This window comes from Sus scrofa, chromosome 1 (assembly GCF_054392235.1).
Source record: "Sus scrofa isolate SSC_HxYL_T2T_F1_AM1 chromosome 1, Sscrofa_HxYL_maternal_Yorkshire_Landrace_v2.0, whole genome shotgun sequence".
Taxonomy (NCBI): Eukaryota; Metazoa; Chordata; class Mammalia; order Artiodactyla; family Suidae; genus Sus; species Sus scrofa.
In genome coordinates, this window is record NC_139383.1 from 18956659 (window position 1) to 18980694 (window position 24036).

The following is a 24036-nucleotide window of genomic DNA, read 5'->3' on the forward strand; positions in this document are numbered from 1 at the left end:
TAAACCAAGAAAATACTATTACCTGGCCAGAGAGGCTCTAAAAAATTTGAGATACTCTAAAAATAGAAACTATACATTTCTCAAATATTCATGCCATCTAACAAAAGACCCTTTGAAGTCTCCCTCACCCAGTAAGAGACCAAAATATTTATCATTTGACTAACTTTAACTTAAGGACATAAGGTCCTCATCTATGAGATCCTTGTGGTATAATGCACCTTATCTGTCTAGAATTATTTGTGGTAGACAAATTTGGAATCTCTTGATTCATGGGGCATGGCTCACTGAAAAATGGCACCTAACTGTGTAATGTAAAATTATAAAATGGAGATGTTTCATTACCAAAATGACTCCCTTTCGTATAAGTGACAGATGGGCAAAAGCCCCTGACACGTTAGGGCTGGGCTAGCATCAACAAGCCATGCACAAGCAACCGTCACAACAGGGATGGTGACTCTGAAAGGGTCCATCAGTGGGGGCTCTTTCATCCAGGCTTAGCTGCCTAAACTGTCGGTACCAAAACCTGACTCTGATTATTTAATATAGTATCATCTTCCGGAGAGTCCAGTCAGTCCCTTCATGACAAGTTGATTTCAGGGGTGTTCTATCAAGGAGGGGTGGGCACCAATGCATCCGCACTAGAATTGAGACCCATCTCAAATATGAGTTTGCTTTCTCTGTCTTGGGTGCCTCTCCCAGCATTGCTTTCCAAGGGTTTACAGAAAATCTGATTTAAAGACATGGGGTCCAGCTTAACATTCCCCTTGGACTAAGTGAACATTTAACCACTGGGGAATGTCTGAGACTCATTGGTCCTAACATATACCACAGAAAGAACTGATAAAATTCCAGGTAGACTGGAATGGCATATAAAAGGCTCACTAAGAAGCCAGCCTGGTAATGACAACCAGCACAACTGAGGCAGTATTTTTTCTCTCCAGGATGCAGAATATATATACAAAACCAAAGAGCAATACCTAGTACTCTGACTGTACTAACCTACTGGGCTGCCATCCAGACATTAGAAGAAGATTAGCCTCTCTCACCATCATTTCCAGTGACCCATTTGAAATAACTAGTGTTCTCTGTCCCTGTAACTGGGAGTTTCTGGATTGGAGGACCTAGTTCCTGGGGGTGGATGACAGGAAATACTTTCATGAGGGAACACAGTATGATTTAAAGTAAACCTAAACTATGATATATGCACGGTTGCTTTGAGATCCTCATCTTGGTGGACAAGTAGAAAAAAAGAAACAGGAAGGAGTGGGGGAAGAATTCACCCTGATTGTCATGAGGAGCTAGGGTTTCTACTATACGATGCTGACAAGAAGAATTACGTCTGCATTTGCTAGGGTACTTCTTGGTGCTTTGGCTGTGAATGATTAATTATAATAATCTCAGCCTGCTAAGAGTAAGGCATTTGAAGTCTGCACCATCAAGATGGAAGGTCTGGGTCACCTACCAGTTAAGCAACTAGACCAGATAGAAAAAAGGAAAATCTAGAATTGGGTAACAGAGGAAAAATGTCAAATACCAATTATGGCCTCAGGACAAGCCGTAACATGATGATTCAATTTTTTTTTTTTTAAAGCTTGTGACCATCACCAAGAACTACCACCTTGAAGACTTTTTGGATAAAATTAACTTAATGAACAACCAGATTGGTTAAAGAGATAAATCATGGCAGGTATTTTTTTGTGGATTACTCATGCCCTAGGTGAGTGGTTTTCAGTTGGGAGTGACTTGTATCTCAAGTAGGATTCCCAGATAAAAATACAAGAAACTGTAATGGCAAATACAAATTTAAACAAAGCAAAACAAAGCAAGACTTAATTCTCACTATAGAAAATCAGGGAGGAGACCCTTCCCTTCCCTTTTCTTAGAGCATTTACTTTAGAAAACTTGTCATTTCAAGCTCTTTCTCTGAACTATATGTAAATATTTTTAAAGGCCAAATAGGTCTCAGCTTTAAGATCCAGGAATATCTTTCTCAAGGACCAGGGAGCCACCTCTTTGAAGTGTAATCATCAAGGAAGATAGGACCCCAACTTCCCAGTTTCTGTGGAAGGGGAGGGGCCTGACTTTGGTGAGAGTCTCCCACCACTTTGCAGAACTGCCATAAAGATGGGAGAAATTTATGTTTCTTTTGGATAAACCCTGCTAACTAATGCAAATGGTCACCCCAGATACCAGATGAATTAAGGATTCATTATGTGTAACAAATGGTGCCATCAGATACTTTTACTTCAGGACTAATGATCATTTATCCTGAGAATATGTATGTAATGGGCTACATCCGATGGGGTTTACAAAAGAGTGAGATTTCTTGGAGTTCCTGACGTGTATCCATGAGAACGCAGGTTCAGTTCCTGGCCTCCCTTAGTGGGTTAAGGATCTGGCGTTGCCATGAGCTGTGGTGTAGGTCGAAGATGTGGCTCAGATCTGGCATTGCTGTAGCTGTGGTGAGCAGCTACAGCTCCTATTCGACTGATAGCCTGGAAACCTCCATATGCTGAGGGAGTGGCCCTAACGAAAAGAAAAGAAAAGACAAGAGTGAGATTTCTTTAGGTCTTTGCAATCTCTTTAGCATACTGTCTTTGATGTGTATCACGTTCTGGTTTAATGCTTATTCAACAATATTCTTTTTCTTCCACCTTTGTGGAGGTTTTCTTGGTTGGAAGGAGATTCTGTTTTTAATTATATCTCCACAACAATACCTTATGCCCAGTTAAAACAGAATAATAGGGAAAATAAATTTTTAGTATAAATAATGCTTAATATAAATATATCCTATATATTCTATATGCTATTTGTTTATATGAAATTAAAATTTAACTGGGTGAAATGACTCTAGACAGAGACCTTGCATCCTTCACAAAAATTAACCCACAGTGGACAGCAGACTGAAAGGTAAAAACGACAAAGTGTAAAATTCCTAGAAGATAACATAGGAGAAAATCTAGATGACCTTGGGCATGGCAATGGCTTTATGCATACAACACTAAAGCCACAACTCACAAAAGAAAGAATTGATAAGCTGGACTTCACTAAAATTAAAAAAAACTTCTGCTCTGTAAAGAAAATGAGAAGACAAGCCATAGGCTGGGAGAAAATATTTGCAAAAAAGTACTTAAAACTCAATGATAAGAAAAGAAACAACCTGATTTAAAATCGGCCAAAGGCTTTGTTTGACACCTCGCCAAAGAATATATACAGATAGCAAATAAGCATATGAAAAGATGTTCCACAACATACGCTATTAGGGAAATGCAAATTAAACTGAGTTGCCACTACACACTTATTAGAAAGGCCAAAATCTGGGACACCGAGAATGTCAAATGCTGACTGGTATATGGACCAACAAAAACTCTCATTCATTTTGGTGGAAATGCAAAATGAAATGGTACAGCCATTTTGAAGACAGTTTGATGAAAACTAAACATATTCTTAATATGATCCAACAATTACACTCCTCTGTATTTACCCAAAGGAGTTAAAAACTTATGTCCACAAAAACTTGTAAACAAATGTTTATAGCCACTTCATAATTTCCAAAACTTGGAATCAACTAAGATGTCCTTCAGCAAGTAAACAAATAAACAAACTGTGGTACATCCAGGCAATGGAATATTATTCAGCACTGAAAAATGACTTATAAAGTCATGAAAAGACATGGAGGGAACTTAAGAGCATACTTCTAAGTGAAAGAAGCCAATATGGAAAGAGCACATACTTTATGATATTCTGGAAATGACAAAACTATGGAGGTAGTAAAAAGATCAATGGTTGCCAGGGATTGGTTAGAGGAGGAATAAATAGGCAGAACACAAAGAATTTTTAGGGCTGTGAAACCATTATGTATACTACAATGATAGATACGTGTCATCACACATTTCCTTAAACCCCTAGAGTGTACAAACACCAAGAGTGAACCCTAATGTACACTATGGACTTTGAGTGATTGATGTGTCAGTGTGGGTTCGTCAATTGCAACAGGTGTACCACTCATGGGAGATGTTGACAATGGGGACAGGGACCATATGGGAAATCTTCATACCTTCTGCCCAATTTTGCAATGAACCTGAAACTGCTCTAAAAATTGTTTTTAATAAAACCAATTTTAACGAGATGTCCTATATTTTTATTCGCTAACTTTAGCAGCACCACTCCCCAGGGGACATTTGATAATGTCCGAAACCGTTTTTAGTTGTCACAAGGGGATGCTACTGGTACCTAGAGAGAGTAGGCAGACTACGCTGCTACTGAAATGTCAGGACCACAACGAGAAAATCATCTAGCCTCAAATATTAATAGTGAACAGGGGGTACCACAGTCTTTTTACTTGACTCCCTCAAGTCTTTCTGTGAAGCCAGGATACGGCTCAGCCCCAGCAGAGGCACACGTTCTAAGTGTGAAGAAGTCAGTGCTCCTGAGAGCATCCATCTCTCAGTGGGGAAGGAGTTGGTGGATCAATGTCACAGTCGTCTCAACCTCTACTGGGACCCTTCTGAAGGATGCCCTCCACAGCTTGTTAGGATCCCCTGGAGCACTGAGCCCACAGCAGTAAGTACCATATCCTTTAATGAATATCCTTCTCTTTCTCATTCCATTCTTCCTACTCTCTCACTTCCACTGGCTGATATCACTTCCCAGGTAAACCATCTCCATCTAAAACATTTTCTCAGCTCTGAGTTTGGGGCTCGCTTATATGAGATACATTATTTCAAATGGAACATATTCTTCTAAGAACATTATAGCCTGAGCATGCTTACCCTGAAGTGCTGCGCAGTTAGTTCTTTATCCTGGAGAGGGATAGGGTAGTGAGCTGCTTGTAGATGCTTCAGGGCTGCAGGAAGTTTACCCTTATATTTGAAATTAGCAATCACGTGCCCAACAGCCTTCAAAATGGTTAAAGACTGCTCTGTAAATCGATAGCTCTCCTGTGAAGACAAAGCATGGGGGCCAGCCTCACTCTTGTTTCTTTAAGTATAATGCAGTTTGCAAAAGTTTAATTTATGTTAATATATTAAACATCTGCTATATGGTTGGTTTGATACTTATTTATGGAGGACTTACTTGATCAAAGCATTTTGCTACGTGCTATGGTCTGAGCAGGAGAGAGAAAACAAAGAACAAGACTCCTGCTCTGGTAGGAACACAGAGAAAGAACACCTACCTCATACTGGGGCCCAGGGAAATTTCTTCACAGTGTTAATATCCAGACTTTGTACTGAAGAATGTCTAGGAAATAGACTGGGAGCGGTGTGGTTTCAGGACTAAGGGACAGAGACCAGTTCAGGGACAGAGCAATAAATAAAGAAGAAAAGAGGGTGAACTAGAATGCGTGCTGGCTCCCTTTTGCTATAAACTCTAAAGAAGCTATGAAAGCAAGACAGAGACAGGGGTGTCAAGAAATAACTTATTTTTTAAAATGGGGAAAACCCTGAGGTGTTTGCAGATTATCTTGACTAGCGTGCGGTGGGGAGGTGGTGAGTAGTGGAGAAGATGCTCAGAGCAGAGTGTGGCTGGAGGCAGCATGGAGAGGGTCAAGGAGGGGGAAAACTTCGTAAAGTCTATTTTTGCCCCTGACCTAGGGGGCGCCATGGTGCAATCATTGCTCCACTGTTCCCTGTAAAAATTTTGAGGAACGGCCCAGCAGGAATGGCATATTCCCTGTTGGGGTAAGAAGCAGAGGAAAACAGATGAAAATGACTCGCCACCTTCATTTATTTACTTCTTTTTGACCTCCTCCCAATCCTCTGAAGCCTAGGGAAAAGCCTCTTCTCAATGATGTTTCTCTGAGATGAAACCACAACCAGAAACGTTCTCTGGATGAAGGGTAGTGTCGGGGGTGATCAGGTACACCTCTGAGGAGACTGCGTCTCTCTGCTTTTGGACCAGGCTATATCCCCTTTTGTTCTTTATTAGAACTGAAGAATGCTGGGGCCTGGCCTTAAGACTCAATAATTTTTACTAGGTGGAGGAATTGATAACCCCAGGCAAATATAAGTGCACAAATCAAAATAACTAAACACTTAGGGAGTTAAACCACCTAAAGCCTTAAACCAATTGCTTCCATGTCTTGGCTATTGGGTTATCGTAAATAGTGCTGCTATGAATACTGGGGTGCATATATCTTTTCAAATACATGCTCAGGATATATGCCTGGAAGTGGAATTGTTTGATCATACAGTAGTTCTATTTTTAGTTTTTAAAGGAACCTTCATACTGTTTTCCATAGTGGCTGCACAAATTTATATTCCCGCTAACAGTGTAGGAGGGTTCCCCTTTCTCTACACCCTCTTCTGCCTTATTATTTATAGGCGTTTTGATGATAGTCATTCTGACCCTTGGGAGATGACCCTTCATTGTGGTTTTGATTTGCATTTCTCTGATAATTAGTAGTGCTGAGCATCTTTTCATGTGCCTGTTGACTATCTGTACGTTTTCTTTGGAGAAATGTCTGTTTAGGTCTTCTGCTTATTTTTTGCTTGGCTTGTTTGGTGTTTTTTTGCTACTGAGTTGTATGAGCTATTTGTATGTTTTGGAAATTAACCCCTTGTCAGTCACATTGTTTGCAAATATTTTTCTCCCATTCTTAAATTGTCTTCTCCTTTTGTTGATGGTTTCCTTTGCTGTTTAAAAGATTTTAAGCTTGACGCACATACCCCAATGTTCATAGCAGCACTATTTACAATATCCAAGACATGGAAGAAACCTAAACATCCATCAACATATGGATGGATAAAGAAGATGTTTGAGATAGATAAGATAGATAGACAGGTAGATAGATAGATAGATAAAGATATAAAATGTAATATTACTCAGCCATAAAAAAGAATGAAATATTGCCATTTGCAGCAACATAGACAGATCTAGAGAATATGATAGTGAAAAAGCAGAAAGAGAAAGATAAATATTATATGATATCACTTACATGTGGAATCTAAAAAATAACACAAATGAATATATTTACAAAATAGATACAGACACACAGACATAGAAAACAAACTTATGGTTAACAAAGTAGAAAGAGGGTTAGGGAGGTATAAATTAAGAGTAAGAGATTAACTGAAAAATACTACTATACAACAAGGATTTACTGTATAACACAAAGAACAATATTCAATATCTTGTAATAATCTATGATGGAAAATAACCTGAAAAAAATACATAAAACTGAATCAGTTTGCTGTACACCTGAAACTAACACAATATTGTAAATCAACTATAATTCAATTTAAAGAAAGAAAAAAAGGAAGGAAGGAAGGAAGAAACTAGATAACCCATGCTATCTAAAGCAGAATTATTATTTTTTTAAAAGAAAAGACAAATTGAAAACTTTAAGCAGCGTAAATCTAAATAAGGGAATAAGGGGCATTTACATACAGCTGGGCTTCTCGATCTTCCTTCTGTGTCTATTGAGTGGGAGGCAGAGGATTGATGAGAGATGGTAGAGAAAGAGAAGAGGCAGCAGTGGGGAATTCTGCACAATCACTGCCTGGAGAGGCAAGCATGCATGGCTGGATCATGACTGGGCCATGGAAGCATGAGCAGGAGGGAGGCTGTCTTGAGCCTTCTGGATGCTGCTCTGACCAAGAGGCTTACTAACTGGCTAAGTGGATCTCATCTCACTAATAGGAAGCTGTGCTATGTGGAGACGGATTGGAGGGAGCAGGTGATGCTGAATTATGCAGTGGGAAGACTTTGTGGATACCTGCCCCCAAATACATATGCCCATATCTACATAAGTCAGGACCTCAGGGAAGATGCTAGACCCATTTTCCTCTCCTTTCAGTCAGAACAGAGGAGCTAGAGAAGCTAAGAGGAGATGAAGAGGAGAATGAGGAGATGAAGAAGTGACCGAACCTTCCGGTTGACCCAGGAGACCCTTTTTTTAAGGTCAAGGAAGGGGACAAAGGAGCACATAATAGCAACAATTTAAACCGTATTAAAAAGGATTGTACTGACCCCTAATGCCTCCCAAAGGACCTGTAACACCACGGGGTCTGCCTGAGGTGTTAATGACGTGAGAGGGGATTCGACAGAGCCGGGGTGAATAAATGAAAGAAAATGAAATAAAATAAAATAACTTTATTTGTATCCCTACAGAGTTTCGACTATTTGTCAACATCCATATTTGGGAATTTCTTGCCAAATATACTTAATAGTTTTAAAAATTAAAAAAAAAATGGGTATGTTGAATAAAAAAACCGAAATACGGCTTGGTTTAAAATCTTTGAAAATAAGGCACACACATACACAGACAAATCACATTTGCCGAACTATTTACCGGTTCAAAGTTGGGTAGCACAACGTCTTCGTCCCCGACGACGAAGGTCACCATGCTGCAGATGTGTATGGAATGGCCCACGGGGGCGTACGCGGTGAAGAGCAGCATGTGTCGCCTATGGAGAAGGGACAGGACATGAGGACCAAGGATTCCTTGTTCACTTCTTGATGACACTGTGCTCGAATGAGGTAGGTACATTAGCAAGGGCTGAAATTTGGAATGCTGATGGGGCAAGGACTGATGAATGCTCACTCTGCAAAAACCCTCAGAGATCAAGGAATCTGTATTCCCCTCATTACGTTGGACAAAGCAGTCACACTAAATGACCAACTTGCACATATTGGCAGTATCTCCCCTACCCTGCAGACTGCATAACACAAAGAACAATATACAATATCTTGTAATAACCTATGATGGAAAATAACTTGAAAAAAAATATATACCTAAAACAATCAGTTTGCTTTCCCACTATCGGCAGTAGTAATCCACGTTGGCATAGAGCTTCAGAGATTTCCTAGGCGTTTTCTCACAAATGCATAATTTCCTGTGTGTAAATGGTGTCTCTCTCACCAGGCTGTGACATCACCGAGAGCACAGAGTTCACCCCTGATCTCCCTGAGCACAGAGCATGCTCCAAACTGACATGTGGACAGGTGAGGTCCTGTGTGTGGGGGAGGGGGGAAATGCAGGTGAAAGTAGATTCCTTATCCAGTCCCTGTCGTTTGTCATCTAGATGAATGAGCCCCCATGCAGAGTAATGATTTCCAAGAGAATTTCTCCAGACTAGACTTTTTAGGGGAGAGGTGAAAATATAGAAGTTTTGAAATTTATTATTTCTCTGGGAATATTGGATACTTGCCATAGATTATTTTAGCATTTGGTTTTGGGCTTTGCTTTTTGTGCAAGAGCCATAGCTTTTCATTGATCACATAAAATTATCATGACTGATCTTGGGCAATTCGGTAAAAACATTTATTTCATCCAAAGTATGAGGTAATATTTTGAATTTTATTTATCAAAAGCATGAAAACTTTTCTTTTTTTTTTTGGTCTTTTTAGGGCCGCACCCGCAGCATATGGAGGTTCCTAGGCTAGGAGTCGAATCAGAGCTGAAGCCGCTGGCCTACACCACAGCTACAGCAATGCCAGATATGAGCCTCATCTGTGACCTACACCGCAGCTCATGGCAACACCGGATCCTTAACCCACTGAGCAAGGCCAGGGATCAAACCTGCATCCTCATGGATACTAGTGGGGTTCGTTAACCACTGAGCCATGAGGGGAACTCCCAAAAACTTTTCAATTATACATATTATCTTTAAAATGGAAAATGTGTTGTGTTTCACCAACTTTATCTTAATTAAAAAAAAAACTACAGGTAAAATTAAAAACAAACTACAAGTAAAACAATAGATTTGTGGGGAAAATGTGTTTCTCAAACTGTTTTTAAACAAAATCATGGTTCTTTCTAAGGAATATAGTAAGTTTTATAATAAAACATAAAAGGTCATTTTAATAAATTAATCGGGAAAAACTGGGTTAAGCCACTTTAAATTGTATTTTTTATGAAAGAAATCAATAGATTCTTTGACAATCATGACTCTTTCAAAATGTACAGTATCTCTTCAACTAACTTGCTGACAAAATTGTTTTTCTTAAGAATAATGATGATAGACCTAAGCCTTATGAAATCACTTTAGAAAACAATATACTAGAATCCATATTTCATGACTTTGCAGTCAAAAGTTTACAAGCTTTCAAACTAATTTTAGTGTAGGAAAAACAGTCACACCTTACCCAATAGGCAGGCGAACCACTGTAGCCTTGGTAGCATATGTGTGAATCTTTGCAACAGGATCTCGTGGACTCACAGATTTCCAAGAAACTGTCTCAGCAATGAGTAGTCCAGGCTCTGTGGGAGGGCTGTTTTTTGTTAAAGCTTTAGGAAGAGAAAAAAAGAAAAAGAGAAAGAAAGAAAGAAAAAGAAAGAAAGAAAGAAAGAAAAGGAAGGAAGGAAGGAAGGAAGGAAGGAAGGAAGGAAGGAAGGAAGGAAGGGAGAAAGGGAGAAAGGGAGAAAGGGAGAAAGGAAGAAAGGAAGGAGGGAAAGAGAAAGAAAGAAAAAAAGAGAAGGAGGGAGGAAGGAAGGAAGGAGAGAGAAAGAAAGAAAAAAAGAAAGACAGAAAAAAAGAAAAAGAAGGAAAGAAAAAATAAGTTAAAATTTGATTGTGTGAGTATAGTTGACCTTCAGTGGTATTGCCTTTTATCAGTAACGATATTAATAACAACAACAATAACAGCAACAACAACCAAGAGTAAGAAACATTCTGAAAATATTCATAAAACATTAGAAACTACCCCGGGCAAGTGATTTCTAGAAATAATACTCAAGAGGAGTCAAGACCTTCCTCCCTATTCGGATTTTCTCCTCATAGTCATCCCCTAGGCAGAAGAAAGCAGGAATGGAAAAGTTAGGGAAAAGAGGACAGACAGGCATATTTCATTGTATACCGTTGCTTTTCTTATGTACGGCAGTAATTACGATATCCCTCTAGATGGAATTTTTTGGCTGCACCCTCAAATATAATGGTTCCTGGGCCAGGGATCGAACCTGCACCACAGTAGTGACCCAAGCTGCCGCAGAGATAATGCCAGAACCTTCATCTGTTTTGCCATAGAGAACTACATATTTTTTTTATCTTTTTGTCTTTTTAGGGCTGCACATGCAGCATGTGGAGGTTCCTAGGCTAGGGGCTGAATAGGAGCTGTAGCTGCTGGCCTACACCACAGCCACACCAATGCAGGATCTGAGCCACATCTGTGACCTACACCATAGTTCACGGCAATGCCGGATCCTTAACCCACTGAGCAAGGCCAGGGATCGAACTTGAGTCCTCACGGATGCTAGTCAGATTCGTTCTGCTGAGCCATGATGGGGACTCCCCAAGAACTCCATTTTTTAAAGGAGGAAAAATACCGTATCTGGGAAAATAAGACAGCGGAAAATCAAGGGCAAAATATCCAGCCATTTATCTAAGTTTTTACCTTTGAGTCTTAATTTTGTGTGGATAAATACAAATAATTAACAAAATTTTAATTTTTTTTTTTTTTTTGGTCTTTTTAGGGCCACACCCGAGGCATAAGGAGGTTCCCGGGCTAGGGGTCTGATCGGAGCTGTAGCCGCCGGTCTACACCACAGCCACAGCGATGCCAGATCCGAGCGTGTCTGCAAGCTACACCACAGCTCACAGCAACACAGGATCCTTGACCTGCTGAGTGAGGCCAGGGATCTAACCCAAAACCTCATGGTTCATAGTCAGATTCATTTCCACTGTGCCACGATGGGAACTCCAAAATTTTAATTTCAATGTCAAGCGTTTCTCTTAAAATGGATAGAAAATATGAACTATTCTTCATCAGTAGCTGAGGGCTAAATACTTCTCACCCAGTTTTCAGATAACATTCAAGCTAAGGCTTCAAGGCCCCCACATGGTCTGAAACACCTCTATGCACATAGAATTTCAATGTTCTAGGCCATGGTGTGGCCCTGGAGCTTTACCTTAGGCAGACATACTAAACTCACACCACTGAAATCTGGAAATTTCATTCAGCAATTATTTATTGCCTACCTGCGACACATGGGACATCATTCAAAGCACTGGGTATATCTAGGTGGAAAATCATAGTCTCTGCCCTCAAAGTGGGAAAGAAATTCAATATTAAGCATTCAGCAAATATTTACTGAAACTGTGCAGTATCAGCTACTGTGTTGTTTTGTTTTGTTTTTTTGTTTTTTGTCTTTTTAAGGCCACACCTGTAGCATACGGAGGTTCCCAGGCTAGGGGTCGAATCAGAGCTGAAGCTGCAAGCCTATGCCACAGTCACAGTAACGTGGGATCCGAGCCTTGTCTGTGACCTACACCACAGCTCACAGCAACGCCAGATCCTTAACCCACTGAGCAAGGCCAGGAATCAAACCCTCGTCCTCATGGATACTAGTCAGGTTCATTAACTGCTGAGCCACAACAGGAACTCTCTCAGCAATTATTAATTTGAGTTAAATACATATGTTTTAAGAAAAGAAGCCAAATAATTAAAGAATGATGTTTTGTGCCTAAGTGCATGTGTTGACAAGAGGCTGGCTTTGGAGAAGAGAAGGAATTGCTCATCTCTGAGAACTGATGGGCCGCCTAGAACTTGGGGGAGTTCATTATAAGAAGATGAAGTGGGTCATTTCTGATTTCTTCTATCTCTTCACTGAAAACAGCGCCAAGGGCATCAGCTGAAAATGAGGAAGGGTGGGAGTGGGAGTTGGAGATGCAAAGGCACAGGAAGAGATCTCAAGGTCTGAAAGCATCAGTTACCCATGGGAGTAAGAGTAGGATAATCATGAACTGGGGAAATGTCGGCTGTGCTTAGGGGCTTCCTGGGATTTGTGGTCCTCAGTTTAGAGTGAGACTAGCTAGTAGGATTTTTTTTCCTCCCGTCATATTCAGCTGCTCTGATGCAACCCAAGGTTAGGCAAAGAGATACATTTAACCAATAATAGGATTTGCCAGGAGCATAAGACAAGAGAGTACATTTGGGTTGAGGGCACATGTGAGGATATAAATACAATGCTGGGCCATGGAAATTGTGTTTAGAATAAGAGAAATAAGGATGTGAGGAGAGTGCACACATAAAAAGTGGTAGAGTCGATGGATGGTGGTCCCAGCTCAGTCCAAGAATTGTAGGGGTAGGAGTTCTAGAGAGAGTGAACTGGAGATTCAGAGGTAGTGGTTAGAGAACTTGAAACTGATAGCAATAAGCCAGTTATTGGTACAATAAGGTCTAAAATATAGCCATGAAAGTAAGGGGTCAAGGTGGGATGGAGGAAAAGATCTTTGCAATTGTCAAATCAAAGAAGAAAGAGGAGTTCCTGTTGTGGCGCAGCGGAAATGAATCCGACTGGGAACCATGAGATTGCGGGTTCGATCCCTGACCTTGCTCAGTGGGTTAAGGATCCGGCATTGCTGTGAGCTGTGATGTAGTTGCAGATGTAGCTCAGATCTGGCGTTGTTGTGGTTGTGGTGTAGGCCGGCAGCAACAGCTCCGATCAGACCCCTAGCCTGGGAACATCCATATGCCTCGGGTGTGGCCCTAACAAAAAAGACAAAAGACAAAGAAGAAAGAGTTCATGACTTCCAATAGATTTTGAAAGAATCAAGAATGATGGTGTGTATAGGGAGAAAGAAACAGAGTGACCATGTGTGCCGAAGAGGTGACCACAACAAAGAGTGGGGCGGGTGGCAAAAGCGAGCATAATCCTGTATGTCCCAGGAGGATGATCTTGGGAAGTGGTGTGTGACTTCCTTAGCGTCTGGAGAGGGAATAAGTTCCTTCAACCAGAGTCTAAATTTTTTACATTTCTCCTAGAAAGAAAGTGAGCTGGGCTTTCAGACTATAATTTTTCTCATAGCCCCCTTACCTCCAGATTCTCCCCAGCGAACCAATGCGGAAAAGCAAACCAGTAGTTCAATAGGTTTTAGACTGTCCACAAACAGATAGTATGACACACGTTCATCTGAGAACTGTAAGAAATCAGATCCATCACTGTTAGTCTACTAAAGCTGTATGTGTATTTTCCACTTCTAAGAAAAGCACAATGCCTAACATTTATAGATAATTTGGCGTGTTCTAGACACTACAATAAGTACTTTACAGGTTGAATCATAAGAATAAAATCATATTGACGGGTGAATGTTAGCAACAGTCCATGGAAGCTGGGTCTGCAGGGCCTGTGTGAGACTGACCACCACGTCAGAGAGACTCAAAGCTCTTCTCCATGAGTAAAAGGATACGCTTGTTCCAAGAATGACAAACAGAGGAAGAGATTGAGCCCAGAGCTGAGCAGTGCTCAGAGAGGGGTCCCTGATAAGTTAACAGATCATGGAGTGACTTTAGCAGAAGATGGAAATATATTAAGGTATCTTACTTGGTGGTGATATAAACCTCGCTATACCTTCTTTCTACAAGATCTTCAGAAATAAACCCATTACATGCTAGTGAACCAAGCTGGATATTTTTTTTTCAGGCACGCAAGAAAAAGTACTGAGTACAACTGGAATGTCCCTTAGTAGTCAGCCCTGTGAAGATTACATGAACATGATTTAAATACATTCTATGTGGGTACTATTCATATCCATAATTATGAATGATGAAACTGAAACACAGAGAGGGTAAGTAGTTTGCCAAGGTCACAGAGCTTGCAAATAGCAAAGCCAAGATTCAAAAGTAGGTCTATCTATCTATCTGACTTCAATGCTGGTCTTCTCATTTATTGTGTTATTACTGCATTTGTTTCCCAGTCCTTCAACATAATTTTGACAGATGGTATATAGTAATTGTGTTTAATTTAACAGTCATTACACTTTAAAAGCTTTCTGTATTATTTTACAACATTTAAATAACAAGTTGGAAGATGAAAGAAAAATCTCTAATAATACTGTGAGAAAGGAATCCTTGTTAATCAGGTATGACAAAATGCCTAGAAATGCTTGACACCGCGTAACTGTTTTAAATGTTTACTTCCTCCAGTGTTTTCCATCTGACACTTTCATTTGCTTTCTTTTTGCCGCAACATGTTGGTGATAGGGGCAGCTGTTTCAAATATGTACTATTTAAAACTACCAAGGACCCTGAGTTTGCCAGCCCAGCCTGTGTGACTGAGGAGTTTCTGCTCAGAGCTCATCTGCTGTCATGTTAAAGAAGCTGGGAATGTGAGGGGGAGGTGACCCTGGAGGCCACATGCAGGGGCTCTGCCCTGGTGCCAGCACACGACACCTCTGAGAGCCCCCCACTAACCCCCATGACATCTCCCATGGAGCATCTAAGAGGGGTGCAGAGGGGAGCCCACGGGCTCTGTGCTCCAGCTTAGCTGGCAGCACCTGTGGCCACTAAAGTCAGGAGTGCTTGGCCTCAGACTATGGACAATACTTTCTGCCAATCCTTAGGTTCCCACAACATCTTCTAAGAAAAAGTCATCATTTTCTCAGACCATTGATGTTAAAAAAAAAGAAAATTTCAGGGGAATGAGGGGACTCATAATGGATGCTGTCATTTTATTTTGTTAAGCTGGGACTTCAAAAAAAAAAAAATTCTAGCAATTCCCACTGTGGCTCTGTGAGTTAAGAATCCAACTAGTATTCATGAGGATGCAGGTGCGATCCCTGGCCTCGCTCAATGCGTTAAGGATCTGGCACTGCCACAGCTATGGCATAGGTGGTGGATGTGGCTTGGATCCTGTGTTGCTGTGGCTGTGGTGTAGGTTGGCAGCCACAGCTCTGATTGGACCCTTAGTCTGGGAACTTCTGTGTGTTGCGGGTGCAGCCCTAAAAAGAAAAAAAAAATTATGTACCATCTCTTCAAAAATAAATAGGATGAGAATAAAGAACAGATGGCCATTTTCCAAGCACATACACATACATACACATACACATATACTAGCGTGGTGATGTATAACAAAAACTCACATGCAAACTGTTCTTAGTAATAATGATGACAGCCAGAATTTATTTTCATTTACTAAATATTAGGCATTCTTCTAAGTAGTGGTTGTTGTTGCTGTTTTGTTTTTTAGGGCTGCATAGCGTTTGGTAGTTTCCAGGCTAGGGGTTGAATCGGAGCTACAGCTGCCAGCCACGGCCACAGCAACACAGAATGTGAGCCACGTCTGCCACCTCCACCACAGCTCAGGGCAACGCTGGATCCCTGGCCCACTGAGTGAGGCTAGGGATCAAACCCACATCCTCATGGATACTAGTCAGATTCATTTCTGCTGTGCCACAAATACATATTCTCTCATTTATTTCCCAGCTCTCTGATGTAGGACTCTCATCACTATCATTCTATAAATAAGAAAACTGAGACAAAGGGAACTTGAATCGCTTGCTCAGAGTCCCACCCCAAGTGAAACCTGGATTCAACACCAGGCAGCCTGACTCCAGTTCACTAACCTACCTTCTCCAAAGACGCATTAGTGAGAAAGGCACCAGCTTCATATCAGAGAAACCTGTTCTCATGATGCTTGTGCCACTTCCTAATTGGTGATCTTGGGCAATTTACTCAAACCTGGCCAGCCTCTGTTTCCTTACCTGAATATTGATAAAATAATAGTACTTTCATTGAGTTTGCTATGAGAAGTTGATACAAAAAAGAACGTAGGTCAGCGCTAGGAACAACTCCTATAAATGACTCCATAGGGTCATCACCTATAAATGACTCTCACTGAATTACTGCCAATAGTTTGAATATGACAATGTTCCTACATGAACTGTAATCTGTACATTATTCTCCAACCATACGCTAGGTTCTATCATTCCCAATTAACAGTCTTTTTGTGTTCATAAAGTCAAAGCATTCCTCTGGGTGTTCTGAGAGATAAACTTCAGAACCAGGTCAACCATTCTGCTGACCCCCCACCCCCACCCCCCTGGTTACTACTACAGACCTGAGTCTTCCTTTCATCAGAGACTCTTGAGGAACGCTCACAAGGCTTTCTCTGCCTTGTTTTCATCCAGTACAAGCACAAAGGAAGAAGTCAACTCCAAGATGCCTTGCTTCCCCCAACTGTGCATGCAGCTCATGGAGGCGCAGATTCTCACCGAGGGCTTGCATGGCCCCATATAAGCAACAGGCAAGTTTCAATACAATTTAGTTTCTCAAATTCTGCTCAATGTCAGATTTGTTAATTATAAATTCATTCAACTATTTTTTTTTAAATTAAGTTCCTACCTTGCCAGGACATGGATTGCAAAGCAAAGGAAAGGACAGAGCCTTCCTTAAGATGCTGACACCAAGTGGATGGGCAGGCGGAGAGTCCCAGAGACGTGACCAAGCACTTAGGATGGAAGGAGGAAGATGTCTGGGTGAGAGAGTCCCACTGAGTGCATGGAGCGAGGGTGTTGACCCAGACTCTACGGTCAGGGGAGGAGGTCTCACAGGATAAGGACATCCATACTGTTCTGAAGGACTTCTAGGCTTTGACCAGATGATGGCAACAAGGATGAAGGGGAATGAACCACAGGAGGAGAAAGAATGTAGTTGAAAATGACAGAAATCAGAGAGAAAATGCGCTTATGTTTTAGGAACTGTGCACAAGTCAGTAAACACTAAGTGAAATCTAGCATAGTGAATTTATTTGTGCTTTTCCTTCATTTATTCAAAAGTCAAAATTTCCTTAATGTGAACTGATATAATAATACTGCTCAGGATGCAATATAAAAGGATGGATCACACTTGGGAATATGAGGTAGCAGAAGTTTGCTTACTATCTGGATAAGAGGTTAGAAGACCCTACAAATTAAACTGTGAAATATAATTATGCTGCAGGTTTAGAAATGCTTGATAAATGTGAATTCACTAGCATGATTCAATCAACAATTTAAGAAGGGAAAGAGAAGAGATCGTAATATATTTACCTTGAATTCTGTTTTTTGAAAGTTAAGGCAATATGAACTTGGCTTGTGGAAAATATATATGTTCCTGGAAAAACATTATTTACAATAGGTTATTGTCATTCTATGCAACAGACTAGTACTACTTGTTACGTTTCTTAGAAGCAAATTATTATAGATTGAACAGGTAAAAGCTGAAAGTTAAAAAAATAACAACTCAGAGAGGAGAAATTGGTTACCAGGAGCTAGGAGATGGGGGAAACAGGGGTGGGGGGAGGTTGGTAAAAGAGTGCCAACTTTCAGTTATAAGGTAAATAAGATCTGAAGATCTAATGAATGACATAGTGACTGCGGTTGATAACACTCTATCATATAATTAAAATTTGCTAAGAGAATAGAACTTAAAATGTTCTCACACACAATAAAAAGATAAATATATGAGGTGGCGGATACGCTAATTAACTTAGTGGGGGGATTTTTCACAGTGCATGTGTGTATCAGCTCATGATCATGCACACTTTACTTACAATTTTGTCAATTTTATTTGTCAATAAAGCTGGGGAAAATAATAACTGCATTGAATTAACTGCCTGAAAAGGAGAGACATGATCTTTCTCCGGGAAAAAAAAACTGTGTTCCTTAATCAACAAGTAAGTTTTGAGGGTAAGCTGAAACTGACCTGAGACTGGTTTGGATATTCATGTTTCCTGCGGACAATCCACTCACACTTATTTCCTTCTAATGTTTTTGTTTGATATTGTATTAACACCAGACTGATAATGGTTGAACTCTTTTAAAAGAAAGCTAAAAATGAGTAGTTTATAGATCTGCTACATTAAACGTACACAAAAATTTACACATACTGAAAGCACACACAGAAGTCTTCAAAATCCAGCCATATTTCTTTAGAAACACCGTTATCTATTGTTGCAAGTTCTTCCTGAGATTTTTCCTGTGTTGCTGTTGTCTGGCTGAACAAATCTCGTTCTAAGCTGACTCCCTCAGCTGGATGAGCTATGTCATTCAATCCAAAGTCCATTAGTTCATCTGTGCAAAGCAGAAGCAAAGCAGAAGACAACTGTGTCAAACACACCAATATTGTTACATATTAAGTTATTAAGATGTGGAAAATTTTAGAGGGGAGCTCACACACTGAAGTCTGTTTTTGAGAAAATATTTACTGAGATAATCATTTACACGCAGGCCTCCGATTTGTGGAAGTCCATATGGAGACCCATTTTTACACACTCAGGAGAATTTGGTCATAACTTACACGCCTAGTAGAGGGCTCAGAAATTTTGAAATCACTTTCATAAATCTGTGCACACGTTCTTTAGAGATTATAAAGTTATAAATTAGCTAGTTTATTATTTAGAATCAGCTGTAAATAGACATAGTCACATAAGGAGGGATGACTCAGACCACAGGAGAAACAAAAACTTGAAAGATCTCTTGTGACTGACAGATTTCTGTACACCACGTAATTGCTCCCCTCAGTCGGTGATTCTGTCATCTCATGTTATGTGTATCAAGTAATGCCATAAAGTTCTCATACACTTTTCTTGAGCCAAAATGTTATAAAGACACATGCCACATAACACTTTTTGGGATTTGAGCCTTGGCCAAGTCTTTATTTGGGAACTGAGGAATTTTCAGTGGTTTTAGTGCTTTGATCATACCGCACACGCATTAAAACACATGAACTTTTACTCATGGGGCTTTAATCAGATCATCTTTTATGTGGACTTTAAGCATGAATTTAACAAGTGAGATTATGTGATTTTTCTAGCCCAGAGGAGATTAGACCCAACACATCAGAGGAAGCAGTGGAGTGCCACTGCTGAGAGCCAGCAGAATGGAGCTCGAAAAGCTGTCAAGAAACAGAGACCCCTTAGCGCTTTGATGTCTGTAAAAAAAAAAATCATGAGAAGACTATTAATTTACCTTTTCCAAGCACAGCTTGTGAAGCAATATTACCCTGTGAATTGAAAAGAACACATTCAGAAAAAATTCAACAAAATATTACAGCTCTCTAAAGCACCAGAGTCGTGAAAAGAGCTAAGACAGTCTTTTAAACACTGAAGATTTAGGTTTCTACAAACACTTACTAAAACATACATCAAAACGGAATTTGTTTTTAACCTTAAAATTCAAAATCTGTGAATTTGGTTGAGAGGTGAAGTTTGTAACATCAAAATACAGACTATGTGAGCTTATTAAATGTTTGAACCTTATAATAAAAGCTATTTTAAAACAATAACATCCCCAAATAGATATATTAGTGGGTAGGAGTCACCTGTCATTAATACAGATTGAGTAAAATGAGATTATGATTGGCAATTTGGGTCCAGAACCTAGAAAGGATGATTTCAAATTATAAAAATGGTTTCTCAAATTATTAACAGGGAAAATAAGTTGTGTTCACAGGTACAATTCATCTCTGGAACACAATTAAAATAAATATCAAAGATAACATGGGATAAATTGACACAGACTGATGATGGGTGCTGTAGAGTGGAGGGAGGAGCAAACAGAGTGAGATAACTGAATACTAAGGGCTAGTGAGAAGCAAGTCCATCCACGCCTTAGGACTCCAGAAACAACCAACAGGCATCTGAGACGAAAAGAATGAGCTATCGGTTAAAAATACAGGAATGGGTTGAATGTCTATATTAAAAAACAACAGACAAATCTCCTCTCTCTAATCTCTTCTGGTTTAGCATGTATCCTTCTTCTGCTTAAACAGGACACCAGAAGTTGCTTCACGTGGAGAAATTAAATAAAAAGTCTCCAGATATGGGTTCACAGACACCAGGGGAAGCAAGAGAGGCTCCTATACAGAGAGGAGAGGAATTACATGAACTCCCACATGCTCAGATTTGAGACTCTTAGGAACTCTTTGCTGCTTGGCTTTAATCACTCTGGTGGATAAGACTAAACAATCCTTATGACCACATTCCTCTCCAGTTGGGAGATTAGAGGACCCTTAACCTGAGAAACTGAACAGACAGGGAAAAACCTCAGGGAATCTAGTGTTTGGAGCTAGTGCCACCACCGATGAAGCTCATTTACCCCCAGTTATCTCACACTAAAGCTCTATTCATGCCATAAGACTTCCTCTAATCAGCAGTTCTTTAATGTCATAAATTCCTTAAACACATGTGTACAACAAAGTATTGCCAGCCAGACAAACAAGGAAAGAGTCTCCTATAAAAGGAAGAAATGGGTGTGGGTAGGGAGATTCATAGGAAACAGAAATAATAATTTGGGAGAAATTTTTTAGTTTGTAATATCAGAAAAGTAAGAGGTTATTCATTTATCAAATAATAAACCTATAAAAATACAATCAAGGACAAAGGAGAGCTCCTAGAAACTAAAAATAGGAAAGTGAGCAAATTCCATGGAAGGTTTGGCTGAAAATTGACACAAAAGACCAAGAGACTGAAATTTAAAAAAAAGAACTTTTAGGAGAAAACATAGGTGAAGAGCTTCATGACATTGAATTGACACTGATTCTTAGATATGCCAACAAAAACACAGGCAACACAAAATAAATAAATTGGACTATATAGATAAAACCTTCTGTCATTCAGAGAATACAATAGAGTGAAAATGTAACCAATGGAACAAGAGAAATTAATTGCAAATCATATATCTAATAAAGAGTTATCAAGAATATATAAGGAACTTCTACAAAGAACAAAAACAAGCAACCCAATTAAAAAATGAGCAAAGACTTGAATAGACATTTATCCAACAAGCACATGAAAACATCCTCAACACCACGAATCCTCAGGGAAATACAGATGAAAACTGCAATGAGATATTACCCTCACCAACTGGGATGGCTGCTGTCAAAAAACAAACAACAAACGAAACCCCAAAACAGGACATGACAGGTGTTGATGAGTTTAGAGAGAAGTTGGAAACTTTTACATTCTATGTGGGAAAATAAAATGGTCTGGTTGCTATGGGAAACAGTCACATCTAGTATATACCTAGAAGAACTGCAGCCTGTATCTCAAAGAGACATTTATACACCCATGTTCATGGCAGCGTTATTCACCAAGTGTCCAGTGATGGATGCGTGGGTAAACAAATGTGGTATATATGTATGCACAATGGAATATTATTCAGCCTTAAGGTAAAGAAATTCTGACACATGGTACAACACAGATGAACTGTGAGGACATTATATTAAGTTAAATAAGGTAGCCACACAAATGCTAATGCAATATGATTCCACTTGTATGAGGCACCTAGAACCTTGGAGACAAAAAGTAGCACGGTGATTTTAAAGGGGTGAGAAGAGGGAAGAATGGGGAATGTTTTCGTGGGTATAAAATTTTACTTTTGTAAGATGAAATGAGTTCTGGAGATTGATTGCACAGCAACATGAATGTATTCGATATTATCATTCTAAGAAAAGGAAATTCTTGGGAAAACAGTATAAAACATTCTCCAGAACTGAAAAACAGAAGTTTCCAGGTGGCATGGGCTCATGGAATACCTAGCACAGTTCATGTAAACAGGCTCATTTACATGGGCAATCATTGTATATTTTTATTATTCCAAGAATGGAAAGAGAGTCTTAAAATTTTCCCGGGGCGGGGGAGGGGGGAGGAAGAGTCGCACACAACAGATCAAGAATCAAAATGTCATCTCTAGTCTTAACAGCAATGCTTGAAGGTAACAGACAAAAGATTAAGGAAGAGCTTTCAAGTTCTGAAGGCAAGAACATCCAAACTGGAATTCTGTAACCTGCCAAAATACAAGTCAGGTGAGGGGGTGGAACGAAGACATGTGATGGCAGACAACCCCTCAGGATTTTCACTTCCCAGAAATCTTTTCTCAAGGAGTATCAGAAGATGTGCCATCAAAGTTAGGGTATAAACTAGGGGGAAGACATAGTTTCCCCAAATTAGAAAATCCAGCAGAGGAGAGAGAAAAATCCCACAATGACAGGTGCAAGTTTCTCCATCAGTTTGAACAAGAGCAAGTGAGCAAACGATTCCAGGGGGATGATGGCGCCGGGAAAACTATTGGCATTGATGGAGTTAGCTGAGGTGTTTGTGTGGTAAATGGTGTTTAGAGGAATTTTTTTTCTTTCTTTTTTTTTTTTTTTTAAGTGTTTGAGAAGGCTTTCTAATGGTGCCGTAGAAAAGTAAGCAGATAAAAGAAAATGAAGGAGTTAGTTTGTACAAAAAAAGTTGTAGAAGAAAAGCAATTTGCTTCAGCAGTAATCATCCTTATGCGGCTAAAATTTTTAAAGGATGACTATTTTTATTTTTTATTTTTTCTTCTATTGCAGCTTGAAGAAATGATGAAGGTGGAAGAGGAAATGTGAATAACTAACACTGGACTTGCACTAAATACTAATTCCTAGCTAAAGTCTGAAAAAAGACCTATTGTCCCTTTCATTTTTATCTATTTTAAGGGTAAAGGTGAGGCAGTTTTGTTATTTAAAAACAGACTATATCAGGCTGGGCTAGACGGAGATAACAAACCAATCCTGAAATTTCAATGGCTTAACACATAGGGTCAATTTCTCCCTAAGCTTCAGTCCATTTCAGGGGCTTTTAAGGGGTCCCTTTCCCAGTTGTGATGTAGGCACCTGGACCCTTGTACCTTATAGCCTTGCCATTAGGACATGTGGTTTCCTGATTGAAGCATTAAGTGCTTCAGCCAGAAATGGCACACAACTCCATGGTCTGCAGTCTATCAGCCTGATTGGGTGTCTAAAGCAAGCTCAAGGGCAGAGCAAGCTTTGTGGGCATGTAACCTACGTAGTTGCCCAGGATGCTGTGCTCAGGAGGGCCTGATATTTTGCGCTCACCGTTTTGCCATTCTCTTTTTTTTTCCTTTTTGTCTTTTTAGGGCTGTACCTGTGACATATGGAGGTTCCCAGACTAGAGGGTGAATCGGAGCTGTAGCCGCCGGCCTACGCTACAGCCACAGCAACATCAGATGTGAGCTGCATCTGTGACCTACACCACAGCTCACGGCAATGCTGGACCCTTAACCCACTGAGTGCGGCCAGGGATCCAACCCACATCCTCAAGGATACTAGTTGGAGTTGTTTCCGCTGCGCCACAAGGGGAACTCCCCCACCCTTTTGATATTCTTAATAATTGTTGAACAAGGGGCCCTGCATTTTCATCCCACAAATTATGCAGCCAGTCCTAGTTAAGAGCCAGGAGCCAGAGCTACAAAATATACAAGGGCACTGAGAACCCAGGGGTCAGTGGGCATCTGGGTCTGAGATCTTGCCCTTCACGCCACGGTGCAGAGCTCTTCATTTCCAGTGTGAGGG

At 40.1% G+C, this 24036-nt stretch overlaps 1 protein-coding gene and 1 long non-coding RNA gene across 13 annotated transcripts in view; one reads left to right on the plus strand and one right to left on the minus strand.

The window, feature by feature from the left end:
- Positions 1–8109, plus strand: part of LOC102160169 (uncharacterized) — a 426691-nt gene extending 418582 nt beyond the window's left edge. Inside the window, exons 6-8 of the long non-coding RNA XR_014845125.1 lie at positions 1592–2342; positions 4357–4563; positions 7799–8109. This is a non-coding gene — a long non-coding RNA (uncharacterized LOC102160169). The remainder of the gene's footprint in view (positions 1–1591; positions 2343–4356; positions 4564–7798) is intronic.
- ADGB (androglobin) overlaps positions 1–24036 on the minus strand; it is a 158559-nt gene that overhangs the window by 59380 nt on the left and 75143 nt on the right. For 9 of the 12 annotated variants that reach the window (XR_014845051.1, XR_014845039.1, XR_014845027.1 and 6 more), the window contains 7 exons: positions 19668–19701; positions 18587–18770; positions 17748–17811; positions 13757–13859; positions 10090–10231; positions 8294–8408; positions 4773–4940 (listed from right to left, as the gene is read on the minus strand). Coding sequence is in view for 6 of the 12 variants with exons in the window: in XM_021072116.2 (XP_020927775.1) it covers positions 4773–4940; positions 8294–8408; positions 10090–10231; positions 13757–13859; positions 17748–17811; positions 18587–18770; positions 19668–19701 (810 nt within the window). In the remaining 6 variants the exon portion in view is untranslated. Of the gene's footprint in view, positions 1–4772; positions 4941–8293; positions 8409–10089; positions 10232–13756; positions 13860–17061; positions 17308–17747; positions 17812–18586; positions 18771–19667; positions 19702–24036 lie in introns of all 12 variants that reach the window. The other 3 variants (XM_085024322.1, XM_085024317.1, XM_085024312.1) reach the window with 1 other exon arrangement.